Source organism: Neofelis nebulosa, chromosome 14, assembly GCF_028018385.1.
Source record: "Neofelis nebulosa isolate mNeoNeb1 chromosome 14, mNeoNeb1.pri, whole genome shotgun sequence".
Lineage (NCBI taxonomy): Eukaryota > Metazoa > Chordata > Mammalia > Carnivora > Felidae > Neofelis > Neofelis nebulosa.
The window spans coordinates 76,573,732-76,594,650 of record NC_080795.1 but is presented as its reverse complement, the minus strand read 5'-3'; the positions used below and the strand labels follow the sequence as shown (position 1 = coordinate 76,594,650).

General features: G+C 41.9%; 1 protein-coding gene across 4 annotated transcripts in view; it reads right to left on the bottom strand.

Moving 5' to 3' along the window:
- KHDRBS3 (KH RNA binding domain containing, signal transduction associated 3) overlaps positions 1–20,919 on the bottom strand; it is a 188,142-nt gene that overhangs the window by 72,620 nt on the left and 94,603 nt on the right. For all 4 annotated transcript variants that reach the window (XR_009253552.1, XM_058699162.1, XM_058699163.1 and 1 more), the window contains exon 5: positions 10,948–11,087. Coding sequence is in view for 3 of the 4 variants with exons in the window: in XM_058699162.1 (XP_058555145.1) it covers positions 10,948–11,087 (140 nt within the window). In the remaining variant the exon portion in view is untranslated. The remainder of the gene's footprint in view (positions 1–10,947; positions 11,088–20,919) is intronic.

Sequence of the window (20,919 nt, the reverse complement as noted above, 5' to 3'; positions counted from 1 at the left end):
GTGAAAGGAGCAGGGAGGAGCCAACTGAAAGAGCTCTCAATGGCCAAAGCTGAAACAATCCGAGTTAAAAAAAAAAAAAAAAAAAAAAAAAAAAAAAGCAGTACTGGATTTTAACCGGATGTATAAAATGTAGAAATACGCAAAAGTCTACACTGACATAAACAAATGACTGAAATAATAATGGGAGAGAAGAGAAACATCTTCCGATAATTTATGAAGATATCCCACCCTTCAAAGGGGGGCGGGGGAGGAGTAACTGTAAATGGGAAACCCTTCAAGTATGACCTCAGCCAGGTTACCAATGTCGGCAGTACTACGTCATGTGGACAGTATGAACCCTCAACATGTGATGAAAATGACACTTCACCTTTGTGGTTTTTGTTCCCTGAAACCATAAGGGCAAGCTGATCTGGAGAAAAAATATTAAACCAATCCCGAACGAGGGACATCTTACAAAAAACCTGGCCAGTACTTCTCAAAACTTTAAGGTCATTGAAAAGATGCAAAATCTAAAAGACTTTTTCACTCTTAGGTAACTTGTATTATTCCTTTTATACGTATTATAAATTAGGTCTTTTTTGTCGTCCTAGGCCATAAAAATTGGCACACCAAAAGTGGTGGTCAAGAGAAAGGACACTGAAGTCAGATCTGAATTCAATTTCTGACTGCACCTACTGGCTCAACTTCTGTCTTCCAGCTAATATTCAAACTAATCAACAGTCTAAACTTTCCAAGCCAGTTTCCTCCACTGCCGAGTGAGTTACACAACCCATTTGTTAGTGGTACAGTGCAGGAAAATGACCCAAGACACAGAAAGTACCTAACACATCCCCTACTCAATCAAGATCAACAATGTATATAAATTTCAATCACTCTGAACAACAATGATGATGACACTATAATTTCTATAGTCTTACTCATCTTTTTATATGCAGTATATATCTAGAAAATGCTTCAATGTGATTAAAGAATAATTTCTACGTATAGCACATAATTTCTGTGTGATATTTCATTTAATCTGAGTCTATTCAAACTAATTAAGCCTCCTGCTTCCTTAGCTAATACCCCATCCCTGCCATCCAAGTTAGCATATGGACCACAAAATATTCAGCATGTTTTCTGAATCTATGAATTTATGTTTTCCATCAAACTGAAAGACACAAATTTATATATTCAAGAAGCTCACAATTCTTTCCCAGCATCATCAACATTGTTTGTTTATGTGCCCTTGGAGTATATGGAATCATACTAAAATATCTGTAGCAGAATTTCAGACAAGTCATTTGATGTATGTAGCTCTTGACACTTATCTATGGAAGATCCTTTGAAGATTCCTTTTTTTAAAATATTTATTTATTTATTTATTTATTTATCTATCTATTTAAGTAATCTCTATACTCAACGTGGGGCTTGAACTCATGACCCCAAGATCAAGAGTGGCATATGCACTCCACTGATTGAGCCAGCCAGGTGCCCCCGAAGATTAGTTTTTAAGTATGACATTCCATGAGAATTGTGTGGTTTTAAGCCCTCACCCCCCCACCCCCCCAGCGAGAGGAAGGCATGAGGGAAAGAAGCGTACAAACCTAAGAGTCTGACCACGCTGCGGAGGACGCACAAATGCTACAAATGAAGCTCCGGGGACAGATTAACAGCAGGACTGCTGACATGGGGACAAGGATGAGATCCTGATAATCAGTGGGGGCTTATTAATTTTCTACTAGAAAACTTGGTTCAAATTGATCAAATCACGTTGCTACACTGATCAGAATGAGGCTAACAAGAAAGCAGGAAGATCTCACGTCTGAACAGAAAGTTTCATGAGCAGAGGAACAGGTGTGATTGCCAACGGTTCTTTCTGTTTGCCTTCTTCAGCAGCGTGGCCCTGGTTTCTGGCTTGAAACTCGGATATGGAAATAGTCTAGAAAGGTTTGTCAACAGGTACCTTTGCGGGAAGAGTGCTTTGAAGGACTGAATACAAAGGTATGGATGAATCAGGAACTAATGATTTATAGATTCATAATCTATAGATGAACCTATAGATTGTTGATAGGTTTTAGGACGTGATGAAAAAGCATAGGCTTTGAGTTCCAACATCTCGATACTCTCACATCTACTGTCAGTTAGTTGCTGAGCCCAGCTTTCTACCCATAAAGCAGCGTCAATGGCATCCAGCTCTTGCAGATGGTTGTGAGGTTTACCCACGTGGTATATAAAGTGCCTAGCTTAACATAGGCATGTAGTAAGCGGTAATTATTACGCAGACTTCCACTCGGATTCTGAATTGGGAGTCCTGACACCTTCCTTCGGCTGCGCACCAGAGGACGAGGACAGACGAAGGTACAGCTCATCACGCAGTGAGCACCAGTGAGCACCTTTATGTACCCTCCATGCATTTAGCAGAGATGATGCAGACTGGGAGAGAAAGAGCATAACCACATACTATCGTCCTGTTTGGCTTCTGTCTAGGAATCTCACGGGGAGTAAAAAGTAGAGGGTGAAATGGTGAATTTGGTGGCGGGAGCCCTGGATGATGAGGCTGGCCCCGGCTGACCACAGGCTGGGTGCCCGAGGGAGCCAACGGCAGCTCGGTCCTACTTTGGTACCACGGGTATCACAGTGGGAAGCAGACCTGCCCAGAGAGCTGTCATCTGAGGCCAACGCCCTGATGCACCAGCGACCGCAGGGATAATTTATTTCTCCGAGAGACTCCTTAACAAACACATTGACAACTTTTCTTCATCCCTGGGGTTTTCTGAGAGTGAAGCTTAATCATTCCGAGACTTTCCTTTCTTGCCGGGGGTTGATAAGTGAGTGAGAGGCTAGATAAGAGGAAACAGGGAGCAGAGCTTGCAGTTAGGATCCCTCAGAACGTGCAGGAGAAATCGTCAGAGCCAATGAAGACTGACGCTTCCAGAAGCCTCTGGCAGCCCTTATTCTTTGCACCTTTAGTGATGATCTGAAATGTGTTTCTAGGGCAGTTCACACACTTCTTGGGCGTCCTCGTCACCCAGGACTTGTGTCAGGGCGGAGTCGGAGTCGGCAGGCCTAGGCTGGGGACTATTATCCTGCATTTCCGAGAAGCTCTCAAGTGCTGTTGCTGCTGGTTTGAACCCAGAAGTGACAGACCTGTTACTAAACCCAACGGTTACCACTTTGTTCTGCGATCCATCCAATCTCCAATCTGTTTTACTGTCCTACATTGCACAGAGTATAAAATAAATCTAAGGCAATTTGTTTCTTCTCCAAGAAGTTACCAACTGGTTATTATTGACAATATAAGACAGTGTGTGAGAAGCAAAATCTCTCATAAAGTGCAAGAAATGTGTCCATCTTCCCTTCCATCCCTGAAGACAGAGAGCTCACTCCTTACTCTGAAGCCTGTCACTGTCTTCCAGCTCTGTTGGCATGTTTTTACTTTTCGTCCTTATTTAAAAATATAACCAGTGAAAGTCTCTATCATTTCTAACTAACAGCCCTATTTCTTTCGGCCTCTGGCACTATCCAGGGCAAGTCTTCTTCCTGTCTGATGACAATGAATTGATAATGAAGGAGCTTCAGGGAGATGTGTACTTTGCCCAAGGTCCTCCAGAAGAATTCAACTTGTAGTGTGGGATCATTGTGAGTAATCAGAAAAGAACTTATGGCACGGTTCGGGCCTGAACGGGACATGAAAAAATCAAGCAGGGTTTGGATTAGTGTGTGCTCGGTGTTCTAGCTCCATTTTACAGCCGAGGAAACGACGGCTTAGCCCGGGAGAAACGCCCTGGCTTGAAAGAGCCACAAAGCCAAACTCCAAGCCAACTGTCCCCATCTTTTCTGCTTTCCAGTCTTGGTCCCTCTGCCTGGAATGACTTCCTCTGACACTCTCCTGTCTTCTTTCTTTACCTCCACCCTAAGTTGTTCACACCCACATTCCCCATTTAAAATTCCTTGCACCCTCATTTCTATTTCCATTGCACTTGCTTTCACACCCCCTACCCCTATTGACGCCACTCTGTCTTAATTACCTATTTCTCTGACTTACACCTGTTAACTTTCTGGACGTCAAAATGATGACTTACCCACCCCTGTGACGTCAACCCCTGTCACAGAAAGTGCTCCAAGAAAACCTGTGACGTTGAACGACCTGACAGCAGGAAGGGACTGACTGATTTTCAAAGAGGAAGGCAGATGTTCAAACCTCTGGAACCCCGGGTGTGTGGGAGTATGTTCCACGGCTCAGGAACATACTCGCCAGATGCCGTCCGCCCGAAATGGCCTCTGCTTCTCAGGACATCTTGTCCAACGTTATGGTCAGAAAAACTCTGCTGGCAAACTGGGGGTCAGAACCCTTCCTCCAGCGGGCCCCGCAGCCTACAGGAAGGCCCAGAACGTTTATCGGGCCTTAGGCTGCACCTGACACGTACGTGGTCGGCCACGCCGTAACCAGGAGAACTGCACGTGGCTGCTCTTCTCTGCCCGTCCCTGGCTGGCTGCAGAGTTACAAGCTCTTGTGGGGGAAGTTCTCACACTATTTGCAACATTATTTGCCTTGCTTGTTGTCTTCCCAAAGCCTATTAAAAGGATCTGAAAAGAAACCACCCATTTTCTCCTTTTGTTTCCCCTGAATCAGCTCCATTATGGCCACGCACTAATACACTATCAGGGACCCCTGGAAGAAAAAGCCAGTGAGTGGATGCTGACAACGGAGGGAGCAGCTCAGCGGGAGAAAGGTGGTGGAGCTTATGGCAACGAAAGCAGAGAGACTCATTTCCCAGCAAAGTCCCCTAGGATCCTCTGCCCGGGAAGTGGGGTACATGTGTCACATACCAATGCCTGGGTTTTTATTACACCAGAAGGAAGGAAGGGAAGGTGACTTCTGTTCTAACAGTTTGGTGGTAAAATGTCCTGAGAAGGCAAGGGCCTTCTACTGAAATTTAATCCCAAGAAAGTTTTTTTTGTTTTGTTTTTTTTTTAAATTGAAAATGTCTATAATTTGGGCCAGTAGGAAAATAAATATGCTGTCGATTTCCTATACTCACCCTTTCCTTAATCGAAAAAAAAAAAAAAAAAAAAAGACTTCTTGGGGCACCTGGGTGGCTTAGTCGGTTGAGCGCCCAACTTCAATTCAAGTCATGATCTTGTGTGGTCCGTAAGTTTGAGCCCCGCATGGGGCTCGTTTGCTGTCTGCCTGTCAGCACAGAGCCCATTTCGGATCCTCTGTCCCCCTCTCTCTGCTCCTCCCCCACTTGCACTCTCTCAAAAATAAACAAATATTTAAAAAGAGAACTTTTTAATTAGTAGATTAATCTAAACCATATCATATACTGGGGAAATGTTTAAGACCCTTATATTAACTATTCAGTTTTCCTAATAACAATTCTCATAACTCTACATACTATGAGGGAAAATACATCATTTTCAATCACTGAAACAATCTTTAGTATCCGTGACATCATTCATGATCGGTTTTAAAGAAGAGTGAAATCATGTGAAAATCAACGTGGACAAGGAAACGCAAGTGCCCGTGTCCCACCCGATCCCGCGTGTGGAGGTTATATAGCGACCTATGCACCTGTGGCTACTTACTGTTCAACACAGCAACTGCTAAAATACGGGCCTTACGAAGACAAGACATCCGTGGAGAACAATCTAACACTGAAACTACAAATAATGCCCCGAAGCTGATAGCTCACACAGTGTCTGACAGATGCTGAAGGCTGCGTGGGGGGTCCCTGGAAACGGTCAAGTCCCATGGCCAACCTGGGAGCTCACCGCAGCTCCCAGCACCTCGGCATATAGTCTGCAAAGCGCAATCATAAGATTTAACGTGGGACTTCAGTCCACGAAAGGGAAGAGAGAAAGGGGCAGGTAAACCATTTACAGAAACCAGAGCTGAACATTTTCCCAATTTAACGAAAGCTTACAAAAGGCCCCGAGGGACTGCGTTGGCTTTGCGTGTGCGCACGCGCGGTAAAAGCCACCAAGTTCAGCGCCCAGTACGGAGGCACATGTATTCACTACTCAGAAAGGCAGCTTCATCTGCTTGTTCCGCTCTTCTTCCTGCTGTTTGTGGCGTCCAAGGCGGGGAGATAAGTCTGCCTGCTCCTTGGGAGCAAGGGCCAGATGGCCAGACTAAAGGTCAGTGCGAAAGCAGCACAGAGTAAGCCAGCTGTCGTGAAGAAGGGATAAAAGGGAGTATCCCCCGAGGTCAGGGCGGCTCAGCTCAGACCGCCTGCAGTGGCAGGCCAGGGTGGAGAAGACCGGCCCAAAAGCCTGCTGCCCAGAGCGGCCTCAACTCTCCAGCCTCCTTCTGTGCTGGGGTCCGTGCAAAGAGCTAGGGAGGAGGCATCTCACAGCAGGGTTTCTGGAGGCCCTGCACAGGATGGACTGGAAGTAAAGAAGCTTCCTTACCTCCTAAGTTAAAAAAGGCATAAGTTTAGTTCTCTCATTTGAAACTGAAAGGAAAGGTTTTATTAAAACACATATCACTTCCCACTGCAGGATTTAATTTTAGATCATTTACATCTTTCAGCAGAAAAGCATCCTTAAGTGGTAACAGTGGGGAACATTCATGACGACTCTCGTAATAACTTGTTCCACTCTGAAATACCAAAATGGTGATAACCACATGACCACCCCTGCAAAGCTAATCCCCTAGTACATTCAGTCAGGTGACAGCGAATTACATTAACACAAAATACTCTGAATGATCAACACTTGACCAGAATGAGCCTAAAGGACCTGCTATTGTACTGTATTCACCTAACAGCTTTTTACTGAGTGACTACTTTAGGCCAGGTCCTAGGACACAAGAGCCCTTGCAGGTTTACATTACAATGAGGAGTAACCAATGAAAAAGGGAACAAACAAGAAAGGTGGAATTCAGTTTAGTAAATGCTACTAAGGAACCCAGACAGGATGCTGTAGACCAGCTCTGGGACTGGGGGATGGTGACTTTGAACAAGGTGATCAGCAAGGCTTCTCGGATACCATGCCTGTGTCTGCCTACCACCGGGTGCCCCAGGGACGAGGTGAGAGCCCGGGTAGTGAAAGTAAAGGGCGTGAGAGGGAAATAAGCTTGGCCAGTTTGCCAGACAGGAAGGAGGGCAGCCTGGCCACAGTACAGGAAAACCACAAGGTCAGAAAGGGCGGGGAGAGTGCCAGATGATGATGCGCCTGTCATCGAGCCCGGCAGGAGGTTCGGGTGTTCCTGTAACAGCACAGAGAGCCACCGGGGAAACTGAAGCAGGGAGAAGACAAAAATCAACTTGGATTTTAACCAGTCATTAAGACTGTAAATGAAAACCGGACGAGCAGTGTGGCCAGATTAGGGAGGATGGAAGAGGTGATTAAGAAAAACCAGACTTATTTTAGAGGGAGAATCAAAATGGCATTATGGAGGGACTGGCTGCGGCAGAGATCTACTGGGGACTGGGCACTGTGGACACTTCTCACAAGTTTCAGGACTAGGAAGCACTGGCTTTAATGAGCATGTTTGTCTTTTATTACTTTTTTAGATATTCAGACACAGTGAATTCCATAGCCTTGTCTTCCTCAGCTTTGGTTACAAGGAAGCTCAAAGCACAATTCAAAGACCATCTCTGCGACTGTCCGGAATAACACGTACTCTTGTGTACTAACTTTACCCCTGGGATTTTCGTAATTTTTTATCCTGGTTTCCACATCCATTTATTTTTATTCTGGGAGATGCACAAGTTATGATATGTGATTTAATGAGGAAAAGTAGTAGAATATATATATATATATATATATATAGACGTACTTTCATCACATCTTGTATTAAAAGTACCATCACGGGGGCGCCTGGTGGCTCAGTTGGTGAAGTGTCCGTCTTCAGCCAGGGTCATGATCTCACCCATCCTGAGTTCGAGCCCCATGTGGGGCTGTGCACTGACAGCTCAGAGTCTAGAGCCTGTTTTGGATTCTGGGTCTCCCTCTGTCTCTCTGTCCTTCCCCACTCACACTCTCGCTCTTTCTCCAAAATCAATAAACATTAAAAAAATAATAAAATAAAATAAAATAAAATAAAATAAAATAAAATAAAAGTAACTCTATTAAAAGAAAATGTCGCCATGTGTCGCAGTAAGAATACAATGTAAGTGACAGAATCAAAGTTGTGTGGAAGAGATGCAGTGGGAGAATGGGTGGAAGAAGAAACAGATTGTAGATGAAAATGCAAAGGAAGGATCAAAGAGAGGGGTGGGGCATGGACTTGGAACGGGGCTGCCGGCGCCCCAGGCCGGCTGGCTTTGGGCAAGTAGTCACTTCCCTGTTTGTAAAATGGTGAGTTAACATAATAGCACCCACCTCACAGGGTTGTTATGAGGCTTGACCTAGTTATTGCCTGTAAAGTGCTGAGAACAGTCCTCAGTAGTAGATGCAAGGCGTTTGTTAAAATGAGTTTCGGTTTGAGACACAAAGATAAGTAGGCTATAAACAAGTGAGGGGCTGAGAGAAGACACAGAACTCTGGGCAGAGAACAGTGAACAATGTGGGCAAAGGTAGGAAAGGGCGTGAGCTCCAACTTCATGCAACAAGCAGTTTCCAACCCAGGGTTGAACACAGGAAACAGGGCAGAGCAATCAATACAGACATGTGGAGCGAGGTCTTCAGAAAAAATACAGAAGGGTTTCGAGTACCTCTTCTAGGAACAGGAGTTTTACACTGAAAAAAGCAGGGTATTTGAAAGATGTGGTACCGAGGAAGCCCATAATCAAATGCAGGAGAGAAAGCTCTGCCCAGAGCCGCGCACTGACCAGCCATTACCCCGCCACAAACTACCGCAGGGTTGCATCAGAGAACATTACCTGTCAAGACAATGGAGAGCCTTGAAATGGCAACCGGCCTATATGCTGTCATCAAGACGGACAGTTTTTCATCTGGGCGGCCTGTGGTGTTTCTCCAGACACCATACGCCACAAAACAGAGAGCTTCTGCCCTCCTCATCTGTTCCTAACATTTTCAACTTAATTCAACACCTGACAACTAAATTAGAAATTATTTTCTGTAAAAGCCGTAGATGTGGTTTAAGGAACACAGCATCCCTAAGAAGTGTCATGAACAGTGGCACTGGGTGTGCGCTCTTCTCCACGCTCTCTATTCTGGACACCCATTCTGCGACTGTCGTCTTCTTTAGAAAAAGGGCCTTTGCAGATGTGATTGTCGGGCAATCTTGAGATGGGAAGAGTACCCTGGATCATCCAGATAGGCCCTAAATACCATCACAGGGAAGAGGGAAGCACACGGGGATCAAAGACAGATGTGACAGAAATCAACACGCAGGTGGAGGGAGACACCAGAGGCACGCGGCCACGAGTCAAGAAAGATCAGCAGGCACGAGACACTGGAAGGGACAAGGAAAGGATTCTCTTCTAGAGGGGGGACACTAACACCTTGACTGTGGTCCGACAATACTGATTTTGGACATGTGGCCCCCACAACTGTGATCAATCTCTACTGTTTAAAGCCACCATGTCTGGAGTAACTCATCACAGCTACCACAGGAAGCTAATATAGCAAGGATGGACAGCTGCCCCTTGAACATGGGTTCCAACTGTGTGGATCCACTGACGTGTGGATTTTTTCAACAAATAATACATTTACACTACTACTGTTGTCTCTTCCTCATGAATTTCTTAACAACGTTTGCTTTTATCTAGCTTATTTTATTGTAAGAATACAGTATTTAATACATATACAAAATACGTGTTAATCAACTGTGCTGTCGTTACGGCTTCGCAGCCAACAGTGAGCTATTAGGAGTTAAGTTTTCAGGGAGTCAAAAGTTATACATGGAGTTTTGACTATGCGAGGGATCAGTGCCCTTATCCCCCACATTGGTCAAGGGTCAACTGTAATTTCTTATGATTTGAAGTAAATTTAATGATAGAAGAAATGAAAACGAAAGGGATTTACCACTTATTGAACACCCGCATAAATTATCTCATTAAACCATCAACAGCAATCCCATTATTATAAGCCTTTTCTTATAGAGAAAAGCCACTTGGCACCGTGAACAGATCTGTTTATTTCACACTGCAATAACGCCTATTTGTAATTGCGCTCATTGACCAGGGCCTGATCAACAACACTCAAATAAAAAGACTGATTTTTTATTGTCTCAAATTAACTTGGAGACATAAAAGAATGCCACTTTAAATTATTTCGTGCACAATTCTATCTGAAAAAAAATATTATATATATATATAATATATATATATAATATATATATATAATATATATATATTTCAACCAGTGAAAAATCTGTGTCACTTCTTCTTTTGGGTAAAAAATTAAAAATAATTCTCAAATAAATCTGAGACAGCCATTTCTCAATACATGGTTATGTTTAAATTGTTTCATGAATTCACTAGGCATTTTCATATTAAAAAGTCATCAATCCAGAGACAAAAAAAAAAAAAAAATTCTGTGTGTGGACCAACTCGGGAGTTTTCAGATACCACAGGCCATTCCCAGTGAATAAAATGACAAGCTCATGGACACCCCACTTGGTGCCTGACATTGTGCTCCACACTGGAGATGTGGCAATGAACCAGCCTAATCTTGTATTCCATGGGGAAAGCCCTTGTTTCCATTATCTCAATTTGCATTATCAGTGCTATTACTTTAAAATAAGATTCTTTTTAAACAATCAAAAACTTAATGTTAGAGTGATAAATAAACTTGTCTATACAGTCATCAGCCGGTAAGTAGTAGAGGTTATGTTTAAACCCAGGAATATCCAGTTCAAACAAAGGGAATCCCCTCAATATGACATCATAATGTCTGAATATATCCTTAAAGGCTCTGTACTGATACACTGATAGAGCTGTTTGACTATTAATTAAAAAAAAAAAAAAAAAAAAAAAAAAAAGATTAAAACGGTTGCCATGGTATCCAATTCTAACAACGAGAAAAGTAAAGTCAATTAATTGCACCGACCTGGTCACTGCTGGGGCTGGTACACCTCTTGTACGCAAGGTGGGTTTTCCTCGAACAACTGGGACGTCCGCGTTTTCTGAACCACCATTCAAATACGTCAACTCTTGGAGCTGTGCTTGCCTGATTTCATCATTATAGTCCTACACAGAAGACAGAAGACAACATAATTCACCTCATGTGAAAAATACAAACGTACTTAGGACCAGAAAAATAACAATATTTAATAGAAAAAAAAAAAGGCAAGGAAAATAGCTGACTTCCTAAGATTTGAGTTTGTTGAAATGAAAACGCATCAATCAATCGTAAAAAAGGAAAAAAAAACAAAACAGAAAACAAAAAACCCCAGCAATTTCCCCAAGCTAAAATTTTCTACAGTCAGCCATTACTCCTTGTGTGGGGCATACTTTCCAAGTGAGATATTTATAATAAAATTAAGATACCATATACAGACAGACACGTGGCACTGTTATTTACAACTCAATTCAACTCATAGTTACTGAGCATCTGTGAAGTGCAAACTAACAAAACCAGAGAAGCAAGCCAGGGTCTCTGCAGCCAATGAGCTTACACTCTAACAAAGGAGGAAGGCATACATACAACATGATAGCTTTACTACAATTAAGAGCCACATGTACACATTCTTTTTGTACAATTCCATTTGGATATTATACTAGAAAAAGGCACCATTTTCAAAACTGAATACATTTTATACTTGGAGGCTTGCTCTTCTTTGTCTTACATTATTCTCTAAATATTCACCTGAGGAACCCTGGGAGCGATCCCTGATTCCTCCTTTCCTTAATACCTCCAACTCCATTCAACAGTCATCAGGAAAGACATGTAATAAATAAGGTCATCTGTTTCACAATAGAAAGGAAGTTCGGTCTAAATGGTCAAAAAGGAAAGGCATCTAACTTAAGCTGTGGTAGTAAGAGTAGGTTCTCTATGAGATGTGTCATCTAAGTATGAGTGTGAACTAATTACCAGAGGAGGGGCTATAAAATACTCTAGATGGGAGGAAAAAATCGTATTTTAAGACCCTAAGAAATGGTGTGTAGGGAACTGGAAGAAGTGCTACATGGCTGAAATATAAAAACAACTTGGCGGGGGGGGGGGGGGGGGCGGGTAGTGTACAGGGAGGCTGGTCTCAACATGGAGTAGAAAGCAGAAACCAAATTCAACAAAACCTCAAGTCATTTTAAGTATAACTTTAAAGGTTTAGGACTAAGGGTACTAAAAAGCATTTAACAGTTTTAAGGAGGAGAGTTGCATACCTAGATTTGTGTTTTAGAAATAATTATGGTCATGTATGCCAACAAATTAGGTAACGAAGATGACACCGTGACGTGGATGGATCCTAAAAAGTCACAAATTACCAAAACTGACTCAAGAAGAAACAGAAAATTGGAACAGATAAGAAAAGAGACTAAATTAGTACTGGATAAATAAATGTCTTGCAAATTGGAAGGCCCATAAGACTTCAATGGTGAATTCCACAAACAATTAATGGTAATCCTTTACAAACTTCCAAAAAAATTAAAGAGGAGGGAGCACTCCCTCACTCTTCCTACAAAGCCAGTATTGTCCGGGTACCAACACAGACAAAGATGTTACAAAAAAAGAAACCTATAGATGAATATTCTGATGAATATAGATGTGGAGGCTCTCAAAAAATTACAAAGCCAAATCCAGCAGTATAAACAAGATAAAAGGGAGGACTATACATAAGAACCAAGTAAAACATACTAGAATTACTATTTTCGTTTAATACCTAAAAATCAGCTAATGTAATACCATAAGAAAAGAATGAAACAAACAACAAAAAACGATCGTTTTAATACAGAGAAAAAACATTTGAGAGAAGAATCCAATACATTTTAATGATAGAAACACTCAACAAACTATAAAAAACCCACAGTTAACATTATACTTAATAATAAAAAACTAAAAGAATCATCCTAAAATGAAGACCAAGACAAAGATGTCTACCGTCACCACATCTATCCAACATTGTACTTGAGATTCTAGACAGGACAACTATGTAAGAAAAAAAAAAGTAATAGTGCTCAGATTGAAAGGGAAGAACTAAAACCATCTTTGTTCATATATGGTATGGCATAATCCTATGCAAAGAAAATCACAAAGAATCCACAAAAGCATTATTAGAGTCAATAATTGTGTTTCACAAGGCTGCAGGATATAAGATCAATATACAAAATCAATTTTATTTCTTTCCACTAACAATGAACACCACAAAAATAAAATTAAGAAAATTCCATTTAGAGTAGCATCATAAAGAATAACATACTCGGGAATAAATTAACAAAATAAGAGCAACATTTATATACTGAAAACTACAAAATATTGTTGGGAGAAAATTTTTAAAATCTAAGTAAATGGAAAGATATCCAATATTCATGGCTAGATGGACAATATTCCTACTCTGCTTTCTCCACCTCCCAAATTGATCTACAGAATCAAGGAAAACCCTCTCAAAAATCCCAGCTGGTTTCTTTACTAAAACTTATATATGAAAATCCAAGGGATCTAGTATAGCCAAAACAATTATAAGAAAGAATAACAAAGTTGGAAGACTGATTATGTTCCCACATCAAAACTTCCTACAAAGCTACAGAAATAAAGACTGTGTAGGGGCGCCTGGGTGGCTCAGTCGGTTAAGCATCCGACTTCGGCTCAGGTCATGATCTCATGGTTTGTGAGTTCGAGCCCCGCGTCAGGCTCTGTGCAGATGGCTCACAGCCTGAAGCCTGCTTCGGATTCTGTGTTTCCCTCTCTCTCTGCCCCTCCCCTCTTGTTCATGCTATGTCTCTCAATAATAAATAAAACATTAAAAAAAAAGGCTGTGTAGTACTTACTGGCTCAAAGGGTAGACATAAAGATCAATAAAATAGAATTGAGAGCCCAGACATAAATTACTATAGATTGATGTTCAAATAGTCTCTTTAAACAAAGGGTATTGTAGTGACTGAGAGAACACTGAAGAAAATGGAAGCCTTACACCTTGTTGGTGGCAGTGAAAATGGTCCAGGCACTTGGGAAAACCAGTCATCAGTGTCTCAAAACTGTTAAACACAGTTACCGAGTGACCTAACAACTCCACTCCTAGGTAATACCCAAGAAAGTGAGACTATACGTCCACCCAAAAATGTGTACGTGAATGTTCACATCAGCATTATTTATAATAGCCAAGAAACAGAAATAACCCCAAAGTCCTTGACTAATAAACGGACATATAACACACAAATAAAACACGGTACATCCATACAATGGAATATCATCCAGCAATGACAAATCAACTGGATGAACCTTAAAAACGGTATGCTAAATGAAAGAAGGCAGGACAAAAGACCATACATTTTGTGCTATTGTACACAAAATGTCAAAAACTGGCAAACCCACAGAGGTGGATTAATGGTGGCACGTGACAGAATGAGGAATGGCAGGGGACAGGAATGGGGAGTGCTTGTTCATAGGGATGCGTTTGCTCTGGGGGATGATGAAAATCTAAAACAGATAGTGGTGACGGCTGTGTAACTACGGATGCACTATAATCCAGTCAACTGTATACCTTAAACGGGTGAATTGTATGGGATGTGAATTATATCTCCATAAAGGCTGTGCAAAAAAGCAAAAAGTAAATTAGTGGTTGCCCAGAGAGGGAGGAGAATGGGGCGTCACTGCTGCTCATTACAAGGTTTGCTTGGAGGGGGGGGGGTCATAAAAATGGTCTTAGGTTAAAGTGACAGTTGCAGAACTCTGTGAATATACTAAAAGCTACTGCATTGTTTATAGGAGTGAATTTTATGCTATGTGATTTATACCTCCATAAAGATATTAAATGGAAAAAAAAAAAAAAAAGCACCACACACTAGAGGCAGAAGTTCCAGATGGAAGCTCGTAATTCCAGTACGTGGTATAGACAACCTGGAGTAGGGAAGCGGCAGAAGGAATGAGGAGAAGTAGATCTGGTGTTATTTATAATGGTTAATTTTATTAGAAATGGTAACATCCTAGATGAGGGGGTATATAAGCAAAGTCAAGACCGTCAACGGGATCTGGAAAATAATGGTAAGTAACAGTGGAACATGCTGTAATCAGTTTTGCACAGGCTGAATCTGCAATGGCCCACGACACACGAAAACTGAGATGTCCCACAGCAATCAGACATAAAAACGAGAAATTTAAAAGTTAAAGATACGGACATAGACGTGAACAAGCGAGGGTTACTCAGGCCCTACACAGCACCGAGAAGGGCCTGTCGTCAAGGCGGGCTCTTTCTTGGCAGGCCCCTGGCAGGTGACCTCTACGCCCACAGAGGGGACTGCCTGCGAAGAGGGCTTCTGTATGCCTTAGGCTTGATGCCGTGCCGCACCAGTCTGGCCAGATAAGCCTGCCCTGGCAGTGTGGTTAGTGGGGAACCTTCGTCTTGGCTCAGGAAGTGGGGTGGTGAGCAGCCGAGGTCAGGTGCATAGGTACGGTACGTGCACGTGACTGATCTCCAGTCAAAGCCCTGCACGCCGTGGCTCAGGAGAGCCTCACTGGATGGCAACACTTCACAGGTGCTGTCACACATCACTGCTGGGAATGTTAAACGTGTCCTTGTGTCCCTCTGCACTGCACAGGAACACCTGGAAACCAGGGCCATACTCTTCTTGGTCTTTGCCCCATGCTCCTCTTCTCGTTGCTGATTTTGATCTGTATCTTTTGGTTGAAATAAACCACACTCGCAGTATATAACACATTGTCTGAGTCCTGTGAGTCCTTCTAGAGAATTACTGAGTTTGAAGGTGGTAGTGGGGACCTCCAGCACAAGAATTCCTCTGTATACAAATGTCAGCCATAGGCAGGATTGTTTGGGGCACATTCCTGGAGCCAGAGAAGGGCTCTGGGCATCAACATAAACTAATAGAAGAAAGCCTGCACAGGGGAGACCGAAAAGGGGTGGCAGGAATTTGAGAAGGAAACGGAGGTGATCGGAGCATGAAAGCCCCAGGATTCGGTGCTGCATTCACATTCTGTCAAGCAGCCAAGTACCAATTCCATGGGATTCACTAACAATAAAGGCAACACGGACTTCAGAAATAGTACTTCTGGTGAAGGGTAGAGCCGGAATCCATCTCGGGGGAATGAAGAGTGGGAGTAAGCAAGTCACAGCCACAGTGCAGGCAGGCGGGTTTTCCAGCTGTGTGGCTCCACAAAGAGGAAGAGAAAGGACTGCAGTCTGAGCGAGGAAGGGAGGATCTTATGATAGAAGAAACCAGCACTTCTGAGCGTGAATAAAAGATTCAGGTGCAATAGTTTCCTGAATTATTTAGAATTAAAAACATGAAATATACTTAGTATGTTTGTAAAAAATATGCTATCTTCTCCTTACTTTTCAAAAGCAGAAATGCCTTGAAACTTGACGTAGAAGGCATCGTGCAATAAGAAAAATAGTACGAACAACAATCAAAAAAGGAGGTCAAAAGAAGTTGAAGCAATAATAAGCAAACACTTGCAGAGGAGGAGGAAGGGAAGAAAAATGACAAATTCAACTTGCCGAGCTGCGGGAATGACTAAGATCAGGAGACTAGATTTTACTGTACCTATGGATTCTTTCTCTAACTTATTTAGGGTATTAGGATCTCAAAAGAGTCATTCGAATCTATCATTATTTCAACCTCTCTATAGCAAGCCTATTAATATGTTCCTTACCATTTTACTAAAAATGTGTGAAGATTAATAAATTATTTGTAAAGCACATTCTAAATAAAATGTGCTACATAAATGCTAAATATCTGCCCTGTTGAAAAGTGCTAGGAGGTGTGACACAAAACTGTCTGTGGCTCAAAAACAGATTCATGGGAAAGAACATAAAATCCAAAAATGCCATTAAAAATTTAAAAAGGAAACAAAATTACTCTAAGCGAAGTTATTTGATTACAACGGTGCCACAAAAATGAGAATGAAAGCCCATTTTAAACATGATCTTTGTAGGGGCGCCTGGGTGGCTCAGTCAGCATCTCCAATAAGTGTCTGACTTTGGCTCAGGTCATGATCTCACAATTCGTGGGTTGGAGCCCCACGTCAGGCTCTGTGCTGACAACTCAGATCCCGGAGCCTGCTTTGAGTTCTGTGTCTCCCTCTCTCTCTGCACCTCCTCTGCTCACACTCTTTCTCTCTCTCTCTCTCTCTCTCTCTCTCTCTCAAAGATAAATAAACATTAAAAAAAAATAAAACATAATCTTTGTAAAACTACATTTTCAAGAAGACAAATAGTATAGTTGGAAAAAAATGATGGGAGTCTGAGTCAACACACCTGCGTTAAGTCTGAATTTCACCAACTGGACTCACCAGCTTTGTGATTTTAGACAACTTTTATTTTTTATTTTATTTTTTTTAATTTTTTTTAACGTTTATTTATTTTTGAGACAGAGAGAGACAGAGCATGAATGGGGGAGGGTCAGAGAGAGAGGGAGACACAGAATCTGAAACAGGCCCCGGGCTCTGAGCTGTCAGCACAGAGCCTGACGCAGGGCTCGAACTCACAGAGTGTGAGATCATGACCCGAGCTGAAGTCAGACGCTCAACCGACTGAGCCACCCAGGCGCCCCTTAGACAACTTTTAAAAACTTTAGGGGACTGCTTCTTTCAGACAAAACTACTGATAAAGTCACTGTAGTTATAATTTTCTTGGTCTTTAAAATAATGATTTAAAAAAATGATTAAAAAATTTTTTTTAAATTGTTATTTATTTTTGAGAGAGAAACAGAGTGTGAGCAGGGGAGGGGCAGAGAGAGAGGGAGACACAGATTCCGAAGCAGGCTTCAGGCTCCGAGCTATCAGCACAGAGCCCGACGCGAGGCTCGAACTCAATAAACGCAAGATGATGACCTGAGCCGAAGTCGGACGCTCAACCGACTCAGCCACCCTGGCGCCCCCCAAAAATGATGATTTTAAATCAGGAGGGAAACCAAGTCACACGTGCCAGCTTACAGACTAAGTAACTCTACATTTTAAACTAGTCATTAGTAAATTATCATTTTAATTCCCTATCAGGAAAGTGACACTACTGCAGCATTAATTCAAACGTGGGCATCAATTGTGAAGAGTGGAAAAGTGATTAGAATTCTAATTACATAGGTGTAAATGGGATTTTTCTGTCCAGTAAGTTTAGAACATATTTAAATGTGTTAGCCTAGAGAATGAGAACAAAGGTTTTAAATGTAATTATTAAAAATAATTTACTGCAATTTAGTGGATTCCCGGTCAGGAATGTTCTCTTCAGATATATTTGCCCCAAATATGCCAATGATTATGCCAAAGAGTAATCCTAGGATCAGTGTTTGTATTATACTCTATAAGAAATAGCATAAATGTTCATTATTTGAGGACTGATTAAATAAATTTTAGAACATGCATATGACGAAATATTATGCAGACGTTAAAAAGAATGGAGACGTTGCACATGCTCATATGGTCAGAGGTCCAAAATAATATAAGATTAAAAAAATAAATAAATGTAATGAGAGAGGAGGGACTTTTAGTACAGCCAAACAAAGAGCTTGGCAAAGCCGTTCCACAAAAAGCAACAACAAAAGCTGACCACACATGTAAAAGCAACCATTTCAGAGCCATGGGAACTGACTGAAGTTATATAATAAATTAAAAATACAAGAAATGTATTCGTGTCAGGCACGAAGAGTGGGAGTCTGTGGCATTTTGTGTGGGGATGCTACCCGCCCCCCTCCCCAGCCCAGATGACGTGTCGGTACCACTGTGGGGAAAGACATGAAGACCAACAGTTTGCTGCAGGGGAAGCTCCCTTATTTTGGAAGAAGGTACGAAAAACTCCCATGCCCAGGAGCACTGTCAGTATCAGTAGCCATTTTGGTAGCAAATAAATAGAAGGCCATCGAATCAGCAAGCCTAATACTCAGGTTCTGGGTGGGGCAAGTGACAGCCTGGCAGACTAGCCAGAAACGTAGCAGCCTTGGAGAGCCTGGGTACGCTCCCCGCACTTCTCTGCTGAATGGAAGGTTAAGCACATGTACAGCAGAGAATGGAGAGAGCTTAACACTCTCCACACATCCTTCCCTGACAGTGAGTCTGTACACCTGGCAAAGGAGGGAGAGGGATTAACACCTTGGTCACAAGTGAAGCACAGACCAGGGAAGATATGACGATGGACCAACCTGTGGGTGCACCCCCACAATTTTATCAGCAGGTGGCAGAAGCCTTACTAACACAGGTGTGTGAGCACAGCCTCTAAGTAATCACTGGCTGAAGTCTCAGAGATGTGGCCATACAGGACACGCCCAGCAGGCCAGGCTTAAAAGTAAAAGTGAGAAGTAAAAAAATTAACAAAGCTGTAAGCCATGAAGTAGACAGACTCTGCAGATTTAGTCCAACTAAATTACTAAAGAAACAAACAGACAACAACTTGCGACAACAAAGCTTGAATGATAAAATGAGTCGGAATGTAAATGTGCTATAATATGCTACCTGAAATGTGGAGTTTTCAACAAAAAAGCTGGGAGACATGCAAAGAAACATGAAAACATGACAGGAAGGAAGGAAGGAAGGAAGGAAGGAAGGACGGACGGACAGGCAGTCAAGTAATAGTAAGAAACTATCTTGGAGAGGGCCCAGATGTTGGACAAAAAAAAAAAAAAAAAAAAAAAAAGATTTAGAAAAAAAGAAAAAGAAAGTACAACAACAACGATAATGAAAAATTAACCAAAGGAGCGCAACAATAGAGTTGAGATGACAAAAGAATGGGTCAGCCAACTTGAAGATAAGCCAATTAAAATGATCCAGTTAGGAACACAGAGAAGAAAGGATGAAGGGAAAGGAGACTCAGAGAAATGCAGGGCACCATCAAGCGGACCAACATACAACCAATGGGAGCCCAGGGCCTGAGGGGAGCAGAGGAGAAAGAAAAAAGAGAAAAAAAATCTCAAGAAACAATGGCTGAAAATGTCCCACATTTGAAGAAAAACATGTACCTATGGCTTCACAAAGCTTAACAAGCAAGGAAGATAAGCATACACAACCATTGTCAAATTAATGGAAATGAAAGACAAAGCCTTGGCAGCAGCAAGAGAAAAACAACAGATCACGTACATTAGCAACAAAATCATGAATGCCCTTCTCACCAAAAATGATGAGGGCCAGAAAACAGCAGACTGGCCTTCTGTGACTGGAAAGAAAAAACTGTCAACCAGGAATTATACACACTATCTTTCAGAGGGTGGGCGAAATAAGGACATTCTGAGAAAAACAAAACCAGTTTTTTGGTTAGCAGGTCTCAGTTACAAGAAAGGCTAAAGGCAGTCCTCTGGGCTGAAAAGAGGTAGCACCATATGGTAACTCTACCCACAGAAAGAAAAAGGGAGCCGAAATGGTAAATGTGTGGGTTAATACAAAGATTATAAGAATACGGTACTACAAGCCAATATCCGCCATGATTATAGATGACAAGATCCTTAACAAGCTACTGTAAATCAATTCTAGCAACATGTAATTTCAGTGGGATCTCACCTAGTAATGCAAGGTTGGCATAACATCTGGATATCAACTAATGCAATACACTAGTATTAACAACAACAACAACAACAACAAATACTCATTCAGGATAAAGCCTCTCAACACCTAGGGACCGAAGAGAACGTCTTCAACAAGATACAGGGCAGCGATGAAATTTACAGCTAACGTCAGACTTAATGGTGAAAACTCAAAGCACCAAGAAAGAGGTCTATCTTCACGACTCCTACTCAACAAAGCACCCAAAGTTCTAGTCAGTGTAACAAGGGAAAAATAAAATAAAAAAATGAATTTTAATTTCATTAAAATCCGAAAAGAAGAGGTAAAATTTATTACAGATAACAGGACTCTGCATATAGAAAATCCTAATGATTCCATAAAAATGAAACAACACACTGGAACTAATGGTTCGGCAAAGTTACAAGA